General features: G+C 37.0%; 1 protein-coding gene across 5 annotated transcripts in view; it reads right to left on the bottom strand.

Annotated features, from left to right (window-relative positions):
* The window catches only part of LOC149076942 (uncharacterized), a 341,983-nt gene extending 332,038 nt beyond the window's left edge, over positions 1-9,945 (bottom strand). The window contains exons 1-2 of one of the 5 annotated variants that reach the window (XM_089244666.1): positions 9,774-9,945; positions 2,025-3,312 (exon numbers count right to left, since the gene is read on the bottom strand). In XM_089244666.1, the coding sequence (XP_089100792.1) occupies positions 2,025-3,312; positions 9,774-9,775 (1,290 nt within the window). In that variant the 5' untranslated portion in view covers positions 9,776-9,945. Of the gene's footprint in view, positions 1-2,024; positions 3,313-9,773 lie in introns of those variants that run through there. The other 4 variants (XM_089244668.1, XM_089244665.1, XM_089244669.1 and 1 more) reach the window with 4 other exon arrangements.
* Between the last annotated feature and the right edge of the window lie 3,657 nt (positions 9,946-13,602).

Here is a 13,602-nt window from a genome sequence, read left to right as displayed (position 1 = left end):
TAGTTCGCTCGTGTTTGAGGTTCATAAAGTGGATCCCATTCGATAGAAACCTGACTGTGGCTGAAAATATTAGGTCGTTCTGAAAATTTTAAGGTTTTTCGGTAGACGCATGTTTTTGCTGCTGTTGTGTGGCTCTTGATAATTTTAAAATAAATATTCTTGTCAAAACAATAGTAGGTAATATATATAACTATATTATAAAAATCTACCGTGATGTCGAGTGGGGCTCGTGTCGTGTATAATCAGAGCAAATTCGACTGATCATATTTTAACGGGAATAACTATAATGAAAGCGAGAAATATACAGAGTGTTTCAAAAAGAATCATCCGATTTAAAAAAATCATAACTATCAAGCTTTTAATCCGTTTTGATCGAATAATGTATAGGTAGAAAGAGGGAATCTCGAGTTTCACGCAGTTGCCGACAGATAGCACTACCGCTCTTCCTTCGGCCTCAACTTCAGTGTTTGTCAACATTGACTTTTCCCACAGTTAAAAACGGATTCGGATGCCTTCATTTTCCAGGAGGACGGGGCACTACCACACTGGAGCTCGGACGTTCGAGAATTTTTGAAGCCGCCGCTGCGGTGGTCGAGTGGTCATAGTGACGGACTCGCATCGCGAGGTCACGGGTTCGAACCCCACCGTCACTGCAGTGGTGGTCGGCTGAAATTGGTTTTCTGTGGTTCCCAACTGCGAAGTGAGAATGCAAGTCGATCTTCCCATTAAAAAGTCTCGCCGAAGAGAGCAACATGCCTACAACGGTAAAATCATCAAACATTACACTTCACTCACAATTTGAAAAATATGTGATAGACGGCAGCACTAGAGCAAGCATTACACAGAAACAAGCTTCACGTTAGGTACCAATTCGTTAGAAGTTCCGCAGAGGAATATGGACGAGGTACGTGTGTGGTTTAGTAGTAGTAGTTATTAAAGCCGCAAAAAATTATTAAAATGGGGCAGCGCTTGGCTACTCATCGATCACCTCTCGCATTTCTTAATGATGTCAATTAAAAATTTCTTTTCACTGTTTTTACACACTCTCTATATAGCTCCCATTTTTCTTCTTTTTCCCCCCTTTTTTTTCTGTGCTGTACTTAATCTTATGTTGTTTGAATGAATCACTCGGGGGGGGGGGGGGGGTTGCTGGATTTTAAATTCATTCTTGGCCTCTATTGCCATTAAATATATTAATATTCGCAAAAATGTTTTGAATAACCCATAATAATTCCGACGGATTTTTTATTTTATTTATATTTCTGTACATATTTAAATTACTAGAATCAGTGGTAATTTTTTCGAAACCTTCCGAAGACGTTACATTGTGACCCTTTCCTTGTTAGCTCAAAAACTTACGGAAACACTCAGAACTTTCAAGTTGACCTACCCCTGTATCAACACTATCTAGCTTGACATGGTGTTGATAGAGGTCTTATGTAAAAAAAAAAAAGAATACCATTTCAGACACATCCCCCACCTCGTTCGCCAAATTTGAATTTTAACTGAGTGAATCAAATATAGTTGTATGGGGCCATTCAAGTATTACGTAAGCAGATTATTAGCCATTTTGACTCCCCTCCCCCTCGTCAGCAAAATTTCGTCACAGCAGCTTAGAATATATATTTCATATCTTCAAAAAGAGGTGGCTGATGACGTAAGCAACCTTCAAACCCCCCCCCCTTCCCTCTTGTCATCAAAAGTCAGGATATCCGAAACGCCCTTCCCCCGATGCTGACGTAATACTTGAATGACCCCTATTACAGAAATTAGCATTATATATTCCCTTGAAATACTCCTGATAGGGAACCTGTTTCAAATTATGTGCTTGTAGAAGTTGAAATGTCGATTTTAGAGTAAGAAAAATCAATAAGTTTGATAAAAGTATTTCTCATGCATAAAAGTTATTAGAGAAGTAATGTATGATAACTATATAAAAACGAAAAACGGAAACAAAAGAGGCATGCAAAGCATATTAGCTGCGTTTATATGTAGTTTATTTCGTCAGAATCATCAGAATTTACCTTTTGCAAACGTTCCTCTAAAAGTCGCGAGTAGTCTTCCCACTCGTTTTCAAAAGCTGCCATGATGGATGGCAATTTGTGGCTCTCCTCTTCCTTGGAAATCGGTATCTCGATTCCAGGTTCCGGTTTAGCAGCAGCCGTAGGTTCCGTTCTTCTTTTCACCTGTAGGTCTTCAAATTCACCGAAACGATTGGGTTTCAGAGTCTGCTGCTCGTACGATATCCTAGTAGTGGTTCTGGTCTCTGTACTCTCTTTAGAGTAGCGTACTCTGGAGACTTCAGTCCGGTCCCTATGGATATCGGATTCTTTGTCTAGTTTCTCTCGCTGAGACCGTTCTGTTTTAACGCTGTCCTCACTGGAAGGTTTTTTGGAATGGTCTTTCTTATCGGATGGTCGTTCTTGGGCCTTTTCGCTGCTACTAGGATGGGTTAGAGGTTTGGAATGGTACTTGGATTTCATTGATTCCAGTTTATCTAATATGTTAAGCGGTTTTTGAACAGACTGTTGTACCTTGGTTCCTGTGGCAGTTGATAGTGTAGCGTCATACTTTATAGGTTCGAATACGGTAGAGGTTTTTGGTGAGCAAACCTCGGAGAATCTTTCGAAACGATCAACGCCAGATTCTGCCGTTTCTGCCTTTCTTTCCATCTGGATTGGTACAAATCTTTCTGATGCTTTACGGTTTGATTGAATGAAATCGGTATTTGTTCCTTCATTTTTTGTGATGACAGACATCCCTTGGGCTTCACCAGTTGGGCGTGAACCTGCGGGAGTAATCTGTGGTCCCGTTCGGGTAGTATATTTTCTTGTGGTATGTGATTCCTCGGAAATCGTTTTCTTACTCGACTTGTGCTCCTCGAATTCTTCTGTAACCACGGCAGAATCCTCCGGTATCGTTTGCATGGCTGTCGACTGCATTTCTGTTGTCACCTTGCTCGTTGTTTTGCCTTCCGCTTGTGGCCCGGCACCAGCGGCGGCGGATTCGGGTTTCTCCTGAATCTCTGTAGAGTCTGTGTCATCGATCCATTCCTCGGGCATGTCGTCATCGACTGACTTCCAGTCTTCTGCGGTTGTGCCGTTCGACGTTACGGAGCAGGAGCACCAGTCCTCTACCCCCGATATGCTGGTGCTTTTCCAGGACGTAGCCGATTTGAAATCAGATAATGCCGAAGGCGGATCATCGTCGAAGTATTCCTTCTGGACTTGAGATACAGCTTCTTGAGCTGAGGCCAGATGATGTCGGATGCCTGATGTGCCGTCGTCGGGAGCGTGACCACCACGGTCAGCCCTATAAAAAAAAGACAAAAAAATCAATACCTTTTTCAATAATAGGCATAGAATGAAAGACAATGAATGGAATTCTAAAATGGTAAGAAGGTGGCAGCACTTATCGAACACGAAAAACGCATAACTCCGACATCATTATTTACTGTAATTGGGTTTCATTTATTTGTGTATATTCAAATAAACTAAAATAAACAAAATTAATAATATATATATACGTTATGGGTGCACATATACATCAGGGCTGGACAAATCAGCAAAAAATGTACCTGCCCAGCAGGGAACGTAATTCAAAGTAATAGATGCCCGCGAATCAATATTTTACATGCCCGAAAAATGATTATCACTGGATTTATCCTATTTTCTTTTTTTAAAAAAAAATGTTTTTAAACAAATTCACATAAATTCGCACAAAAAATATCGAAAGTGGTATATTTTTTCTTATTGAAATTTTGAAAGAAATACGAAAATTCAAAAGGAATGTGGCCACCAATTAAAACTCAGCCAAAACTTAGCCAAAAAACTAATTCAATTTTTCGTTCTGTTGGCGTTAGAAAAGAAGGCATCAAGTTAGAATCCATCTCGCTTTAAAGAATCATAGCCGATTTTCCATAGTGGACTGGACTTGGGCAGGCATGGGTCTGGGATAGGGTAGCCAGATCATACGACTGCTACTTCACCCCACACCAACTCTGGCCACATCGCTATGTTGCAATTTACCGGCGTTAACGAGTTGGGTTGGAAATAAAGGAGCCATCTATCGGTGTTCGCCTCAAGCTCGTTAGGTAAAACATCTTTCGAAAGTAACGTCAACTTTCACGACGGGTATAGACGAGCATCTTACCTCTACGATACTCGGGCGCTAGGTCATGCGACTGAGAAACTAGGACAAATCATGATAAAAACCAGGAAATCTTGGGAGAAAAATTTTCAGAAGCCATTATAGTGTCATATTGTAAGACAATGGGTGAAATTACCTACTGGCACTAAAAATCTGGGCATCGTGAATTTAGTTCAGTGTTCTCCTCAACCTTTTTCTCATTGTAGAACGCTGAAATTAAGTGAAAATTTTCGAGAACTGCATAAATGAGAAATAATTTGCGAAACGGTGAAAAAACAATTCGAGGAAAATTTCCAAATCTTCTGACTTATTATATTTCATATTTCGCTATTATATAGGCTGTATAGGAGAAATCGCTTTTAGCTATAACCCCCCTGCGGTCAGGGGGGGTCACTTATTGGATGAAATTAAAACTACCTATTGCGGTTCTCAAAAAAAAAAAAATGATTGTAGGTTTTAAACCAATATGTAGAATAAAAATGAACAACATATACTGTTATAATACTCCCACCTGCATTATATGATTGCATTTTGAGCCCAGTTGCAATATATGAGAGCCCACGTCCGCACCGGGCTACTAAATATTAGAGCCGTGAAAATAGATCAAAATACGTTGACTACACATTCGCATTGTGGCTGCCGAAGAAAACATTTCTGTGAAATTCCACGCATGTGTGTGTAGGAACACTTGCATCGTCGTCGATGGAAAAATTTAAAAAACGAAAATGTTGGGTTTTTTTTTACATAAGGCATTTATATGCCATATGGGCATGTAGTCGAAAACAATATATGCCTGGTCAAAATTCTTTGCATGCCCCGGGCAAGTCGGGCAATAGATTTGTTCAATCTGATATACATATGTAACAATTTCCGCAATGCACCGATTCGCAGGGAAGCTTTTACGAGGTACGCACATCTACGAATACAAGGATCAAGTAGTAATAATACGCAGCATACACTAAACATTCATATTTTGTTGACTCGAAATCTACTGTGAAAAAGCAAGCTTAAGCCAAAAAAGTTTCAAATGAGGAGAAGATAGTCATGGGAGTATAGAAGATAATGTTGAACACACATCAAACGAATTTCGTTGGTACAGCATTTGTTCCTTCATATTATTATTATTATTATTTTAATGGCACCGACATGTATCCTCTTCACATCTGTGTGTGAGCCAAACTTATGGTTATTTTTTTTTAATTTCGATTGATTTGTGTTTATTGTATGTCAAAATGCCCTTTAAAAAAAAATTTTTTTAATAAATTAATTTGGGTCGATATCTTTACCAGGTCCATTTGAGTTGGGCACATATGTGTATCTCATGGCTTAACTTGAAAAAGAATCATTAAATTATAAGTTAAAAATAAGGTGCACATATGTGTATCTGGAGCGAAGAGGGTGTGATGTAAAGATTATTGAAAATCAAATTAATTCCACAGAAAGCTATATAATTAAGAAATTTATTCTTAATTATGCTTAAAAATAGGTATCTTCTTCATAATATTAGTGTTATTTAAAAGTTTTATGATTTTAATATGCAACAAAAAATTTCATCTACCGATGCAAATTTCTTATAGAATAATTGAGATGAATTACTACTGTAATATGAAAATGCGATACGACTTCAACATGACGGCAGTTTTCCCTCCCACACCACTTGCGATGTGGACGCTTACCATCATAGTTGTTGGTTAACAAAGTAAAAACGAGCTAGTGTTTGGCAAAATAAAGCTTTAGCTTGGAGTCCCGATTGAGAACCTCGCTTTTTTTTTTTTTAAATTCTTTGTACGATAGATTTTTACCAGAAAACCAATACTGGAAACCTACTAAATATCTTGTCCTAGGAGACCACTCTAGAATGGGGAGGGAACCTGCATAATGGAGCAGATGAGAAAAAATTTAATTAAATTAAAATTTTCCAATTAAACTGGTTACTAGATTTTCGTTGCATTTTAAAAATAACTTAATTTCATTCAAAAATATTCATTGAAATTAAATTTTATTTTATTTCTAAAAATTTAAATTTTATAAATTTCAGATTCCGTCTGGTTCCAAATTCCACTATTTGTACACACTTATCAGGGGTTTGTTGATTCATTCAGCAGAAATTTATGACGAATTCCTCTCCACTCCGTGAATCTGTTTCTCAGCCAAGAAATGTCAAAGGATGTGATGCATCTTGCCAAACAAACCATTCTACGCATTTCCAGTCATGCTTACGATAGCTTCATCGTATTCTCACCACGAGCTTCCTTTTATTATGTGTGTGTTTCTTAAGATGGTTGAATTCAATTAAATTCATTTCAGTAAATATTAGATGCAAAGAAAAATGTCGAAAAAATTTATGTCGAAGAAACAGAAAAAAAAACATTTCTATGAGGCAGCAGAAATGTCTCCCAAAATTAGCCTTTAAAGTACCTAATTTATCATAGCTCGAGTTTTTTTAACGTGAATTCATATTTACATTTCTTAAAACGTTTAGCAGAGTTCCACGAATAGTGTCTGGAAAAATGTTGATGTAAAATTAAAATAAAATAAGAAAAATATTATGACTGTCAAGAGAAAAGAAATTGGTCTTCTGCCCAGTAAATTCATGATTAGGAAAAATATTAAAACTAACATTTCTGTGCGGTGTCTGATTGAAATGTCAGAAAGAAGAATTTTTGGTTTTTTTTCTTATTTTTCAGAAAGAAATTTACGAGTCACTGCGTATCATTGGGAAGAAAAAAAAATCACTGAGATATCAGTGATCAAAATTCTTAAATTTTTTTCTCGTTTTTATTGATACACCCCGAATCAATTTCCAGACAGTTATTTCGATGCGTTGAAAATGTAAAGAATTTTGAACACCGGATATATTCGAATTTTCATCTAAAGGTCACGATAATTTTTTTTTTCAGTACAATATAAAAACATGATTTTATTGAATTCCATACGAATTACGTACGGCTTATACGAAGATGATGTGTAAAAAATCGCGGTGTTTCTATGAAAAAAAAATTTCCCTCCGGACATTTTCACGTTCTAGAATGCCATGTTTTGATTGGGTGTCGTATAAAAGAGCCTTATTTAATATTAAATTTTTAAATTTAGATCATTGAAAAATGGTAAAAGTTGTGGAAATTATAACTAATACTTTTATAACGTGAAAATGACCGGAGGAAATTTTTTTTTTCATAGAAACACCACATTTCTTACACATCGCAGCTTCGTATAAGCCGTACGTAATTTTCTCAAAAAAAAAAAATTGATTAAAATTCAATTTTGGACAAGTGTGACTCAACGCATGTTTTCTTTAAGAACTTGATAATGATACTGATTAGGCATTTTCTTGGAAAAAAATTTCATGAGAATACATTAGAGTCCCTTGAAGCTTGAAATGCCAGAAAAGAAATTATTGAATAGGATGTGGCTTTGAATGGAAGAAATTTAAAACCTTTATAAAAAATAACTTTAAAACTTTTACCTATAATAAGCCGCAGATTTATTACGGGAAATTACAGTACTTTTATTCTATTGTTAATATAATAATATATACAGCGAATTTGGTCAATTCGAAGTTCAAAGTCCTTGGGAAAAAGTTTGATTTATCCAAATAATCTATCCTGGATCCGTGAAACGACTTCAAGTTACGGAACTATTTCCCGATTTTCAAAACTTGATAATTATAGTATAATTGATCTTGGCCGCTACATTATTTCACGGTTTTGAAATCAGCATCACTGCAGAATTTCTTGATTGCGCTCGAAACCTAATTTACGAAAACAGTCCATGATCATCAGTTACGAAACTGTTTCCCAAATTTTGTTTACGATACTTTTCATACTTTAATGACGATAAAAGATTTTGAATGGCATACCTTGATCAAACATAATTCGTATTAAATGATCCACATTTTCGATTCCCTCCAGCTGAACAAAGTTAAAATGGACATTAAATATTGATATATTTATTGTTTGTGAAATAGTTCACTCGTCATTTGAACACTTTTGTTGGACTCTCTCAGCAGGGATAGTTTTCGTACGAAATTAGATCATGAATTTTTGCCGGTTTCCGATCAACAACGGCAATTTTTTTCAAACTGAGTTACGAACGTGATAGCAAATTAAATTCTGACGTACGTTTCAGCATACAGAGGGTGCCGTTTTCAAAGAACGAGGTGCCCGCATTTTATCAAAGGTCTCTTATAAAACCTGGGTTTATCTTCGGGGCTGGCTCCACATTTTTCTACACGTTTGCTCAGAGAACAGAATGTTAACATGGAAGTTCTAACCAGAAGCCAAGATCGAAAAAACAAACGGCATCCACGGTGTGACGAAATTACGACAGAATTTTCAAAATTTTATCTGTCGAGATTTTTTGTTCAACAACTTCATCGAGCGAAGCAAAGTCTGACTTCTTGAAGAACTTTTCCAAACAAAATTTGCTCATACAAAAATCGTGAATTTTTTCCCCAAACTTCGAATTTATCCAAAATATTCTGAACCAATTCGAATTAAACAAGAAATTTTACGTTTTAACATTAAATTAGGTGGAAAACTCAAGGAGAGTTTTTAAAAGTTCGAATTATCCAAAACTCAAATTAAGCAAATTCCAATGTATATACCGTAGTTTTCCGAGACCGTCCATTCCTTTGGGAAAGAGCAAACTATACAATAATAGTCTCTTTGGGAGGTCAGTGGTCATGTCTGTCTGTATATACCGTATTCCCTGAATTAGCTGGCAGAGTGGTGTCGGAGTGGTGTCCCCGATAACTTGGGTGACACCGCCTATTTGAATTTTGGAGTTTGGTCTATTTCCAGCATGCCGGGAAAAGCAAAGTTTAATAAAAGCCACAGAATACATTAAAAAAATACATATCAATTTACACTGAGTGCTGAATAAATAAATGAATGGAAATAAAATATTGGGTTTACACTGTTCCGCACAAGAACTTGATAATAAGAAACTGGGCATTTACATATTGCTCTGATTTAATTACTGTCAACCAAATACAAAATATATATACTGTTTTGTGCACTTTTCGTATCTGCATATTTAGAGATTAAAGGAATTCGCTGTCGCTTTCGTATTATAATATCCTGTTTTGCTGCGGATTCTTGAATTTTTCGTTCTGCTTATTATAATTTTACACACTTACAGGATTCAAGTAATACAAAAATACTTCGCAGTCTACTTACATTTGCATTCAATTCATCTAATCTAAACGAACGAATATGCTTACTATCAAGTATGTTTTTCTCAAAAATAAATTATGAATTTCGGTAACACAAAAGTAAACCTGAAGCTAGAACTATCTGAACGTAGTTCCAAAAACAGAAAAGATCCTAAAATGCAGAGTCGACATTGTTCAAATCAGCCAATTCAATCAGTTCTTGGAACCCTGATGATTAAGAATTATCCAGAATCTGCAACCCGAACTTCCCGGCATGCCGAATAATTCTGGGGGAATACAGTAATTTGATTATTTATGGTAATTTTTCTCACCAGTACGCATGCACTGAGCGAAATGAATAGCTTGCATCTATAGATTCGAGTTAAATTATTTCCAAAATGTGCGAAGCATTTGAAATTCTCACAAAATCACGGTAATGTCATCCAAAATAAAATAAGACTCTACTCACATTTCAGGATATTATCCCCTTATCGATTACGGAACTAATATTTTAGTCGAACGAGATAGTGAAATCCATGCTGATAGGCAGCCGATGATGCACCAGACGAGAACACAACACAGAAAGGCAGAATCAGAGGAAGATCTCGAGTAAACTTTTCAGTTCGTGCAATGTCTTCTTTGTGAACATGCACATAACTTTAAAACGTACGGGAATGCTAATAGCTTTCTGGCCCCCTGAAGCAAAAACAAATAAAATAAAAATAAAAAAAACTCGTGGAAACACACTAGTAGCTTCCTCTATTCTCCACAAGAGGGGAGTGATGATGGGATTCAAAATAACACTAGTAGTTGTATTCTTGTGCTGGATGGATGCTGAGGAAGATTCTCCTCCCTGTACACAGAGAGAGAGAGAGAGAGAGCGAGAGAAGTGATCTTAGCCAGAGACGGATGTTTCTATCTTGAGTCTTGCTTGCACGTGTTCTTCAAGAACCCGGTCCCAGCTGGGTAAAAAAGTTATGGCAAAAACGTTCTTCACCTGCCGCAAGTACATCTATATATACACACCTAACATAAACCGCGAATGACTTAACAACGATTATAATCCTTTCTTCCTTTAAAGGATTTTCATCTCAGTTCAAAGCACTTTTTTTGTCTAAAAATGCATTTCTCCGTAAATTTATTTCTCATTTACATGAGTAGAACTGCAAGATTTTAACACAATGAAAATTAAGAAATTATGGAGATTTCGCGACTTTCCCTTCACTTAACCGATGTCTCAGCTATTTCTACAGAGTACTAAGCTCTCAAAGCTTAGCGCACTTTGAATCGGTGGTTATAAAGACATAATTTCAATAAGAATAGGCATCCAACGTTCCATTTTAGACATATCATTTCTTTACTAGAAACATTATAAAGGGTGTCCTGTAAGTGAGAGCATAAAGCATTATAAAAAGGCAGCATTAGCACTTAGCGGCATTAATCTCATCAACCGTCCGTCTTAGAGGAATGATTCCAAATGCTCAAAAGGTGTTCAAAAATTACCCTGTACCAGTTTTTCGAGTGAAAGTACAGAGGGTCACGAAATAAAAAAATCAAAATTTTTATATCATCCCCCACCTATCCTCCAACTTCCAATTAAAAAGTTTTTGCCCTGTATCTATCTCCTGAGTCTCGAAGTGCAAAATATTTCTGAGGTATTCGAATTTAAAAATCGGAAAAAGTTGGGGAAGGACTGCATAAATAAGGGAAAGGAGCTTTGTCCGTTAGTTTATGCTGTTCTTTCATGACTTTTCTCCGATTTTAGAATTCCAATATCTCAGCGAATATTGTACTTAGAAACGTGAATTTTTTTTTTCTGTTGGCATCAGAAAAATTTTCTAATTGGATGTTAGAGAATAAGGGGACCGTATCAAAATTAAGTTTTTTTTTATTTTGAGACTCCCAAAACTGGTACACGGTGATTTTCGAATGCCTTTTGAGCATTTTTTAAATTGAAGTCATATAAAAAATGCTCAAATGCTCAAAACGCTATACCTATACGACGGACGGTTGATGAGATAAAGCCCGCAACAGCACTTACGGGACACCCTGTGTGTGCTGAGATATAAAATTATATATATTTGTTTCAAACTGTCTCACTGCCCTCTAACTTGGAATCATAAAAATTTTGCCTTGTCTTCTCTAAGCACAACAACAAAAACATTCCGTGTTTCTAACGCAGTACACGCCGAGATAAATTTGAATTCAGAAATCGCTAAAAATAATGGGTAAAATAGCATATACCGTATCCCCTACTCCGAATCAGCCGGCATGCTGTAAAATTCGGGGGGACACCAACTTTTGGAATGTGTTGAAGTATAGTACACTACTGGCATGCCGTTGAAAGTTAGGTTCCATAAGAATCACATAATGCATTCAGAGACCGAAATCAATGTACTAAATGTTGAATATAAATAAGCGAATCTCTCTCTCTCTCTCTCGAAATAAAATAACAGTTTTTATTGAAGCAAAAACGTTTTGTCCAAGAATTGGATAATGATGTCAATCTTAATTTCAAGCATTTACTTATCTCTCTAATCTAATTGTTATCGGCCTATTACGAATTACAGATACAGTATTCAGCACGTTTTTCCTGCATGTCTAGAAGTTGAAGAAATACGTTGTCGGTTTTTGTTATTACAATATCATGTTCTGCAGTGGAATTTAATTGTTTTTTGTTCTGCTTATTCTAAACCCATGGTCGAAGAATACAAACACTTCGGAACCAATTAATTTTTTTTTCATTTTGCTCATCTAATCAAGGAGAGTGAATATGCTTAGAAAAGATTTGCAATAAATGAAATGAAGATTTGTGTGGTAGCAAAAGCAAAACCTGAATATATAAATACAAATACAAGGCTATACAACAGGCAAAAAGATGTCCATAACAAATATGGATGTCATATATTTCTAAAAATGGGTCTAAAAAAATGAAGTCTCTCTTCATAACTCAAGTCGCGTGTGCCAACGAGGACACGCGTAGCTCTTCTCTGCACCCCTTCAACAAATGTCCCTCCGTAGGTATGGTCTGCAAAACCTTACAGCATACTCCAGTTCAGGACGAACTAAAATTCAGAAAAACGGAAGAATGACTTTAGAAAAACGCGAAGTCACATTTTTGAAAATAAAATTGAACATTCTATTCGTTTTTTTTCACCACCGCTAAACAATGTTCAGAAAACCTAATTCTGAGAATTCCCAAATCGGTCACCCTAGGTGAATCCGGGATAGTGATACCATTCAACTCGTAAGAGAAACGTGGGTTGTTCGTACCAAAATGAGCGACCATGCACTTGCCAACGCTAAACTTCATGCTCCATTCATTTTTCCCATGTTCCAATCCTGTTTAAATGGTTCTGGAGCAACTAACTCCCTAACGCTTTAATTCGCGACTATCCCCATCAGCTTCACGTCATCTGCGAATTTGCTAACAATCCCATCCACACCCTGATCGAGTTTATCGTTAAAAAGTGAAAAAAGAAAGGGCCGAGGACACTTCCTTGAGGAACTCCACTTGTGATGCCTGCCCAATCAGAGAATTCCCCGTTCACGATAACCCGTTGTGGCCTATCTTTTAACCACGATTCTTCTATCCAATTCAGCAAGTTACCCCTAATTCCAATCTCGTGTAAACACTTCAAGAATTTACCATGATGGATCTAATCGAATGCCATCTGAAAATCAAGGTAAACATCTACATTTTTGCCCTTTCCCAAAGCCTTAGTCAAGTGATCATGGAAGCAAAGAAGATTAGTTATATATGACTTCCCCGTCTGATTATCCGTTAGTACCGTGGATAGACGAGATACATTATTCCCGTCTATCCACTTCACCAATTGCCTTTTGATAAGGGGCCATTCAAGTATTACGTAAGCAGATTTTCATCCATTTTTGACCCCCCCCCCCCCGTCAGCAGCTTAGAATATTTCATATCTTCAAAAAGGGGTGGTTGATGACGTAAGCAACCTTCAAACCCCCCCCCTTCCCCCCTTGTCATCAAAAGTCAGCAAACCCGAAACCCCCCCCCCTCGATGCTGACGTAATACTTGAATGACCCCTAATAATTTCCAAAATGTTCGAGAGGGAGCTCGTCAAACTTACTGCACGATAATTGGACACACAGCTTCTCTACTACCCTTCTTAAATATCGCTACAACATTAGCAAATTTCCAATCTCTTGTGACTATACCCTCAGCAACACTACTGTAGATCTGTGCGACTGCCCCCCCCCCCCCGACAATTTATTAGCACATTCCTTGAGGACCCTGGGATAGATATCATCTGGTCCTGGTGCTTTG

This window comes from Pholcus phalangioides, unplaced genomic scaffold (genome assembly GCF_987345545.1).
Source record: "Pholcus phalangioides strain wild (caught in Gottingen) unplaced genomic scaffold, Ppha-v1.0 ptg000015l_1, whole genome shotgun sequence".
Classification (NCBI taxonomy): Eukaryota; Metazoa; Arthropoda; class Arachnida; order Araneae; family Pholcidae; genus Pholcus; species Pholcus phalangioides.
This window is presented reverse-complemented; position numbering and strand designations above follow the sequence as displayed.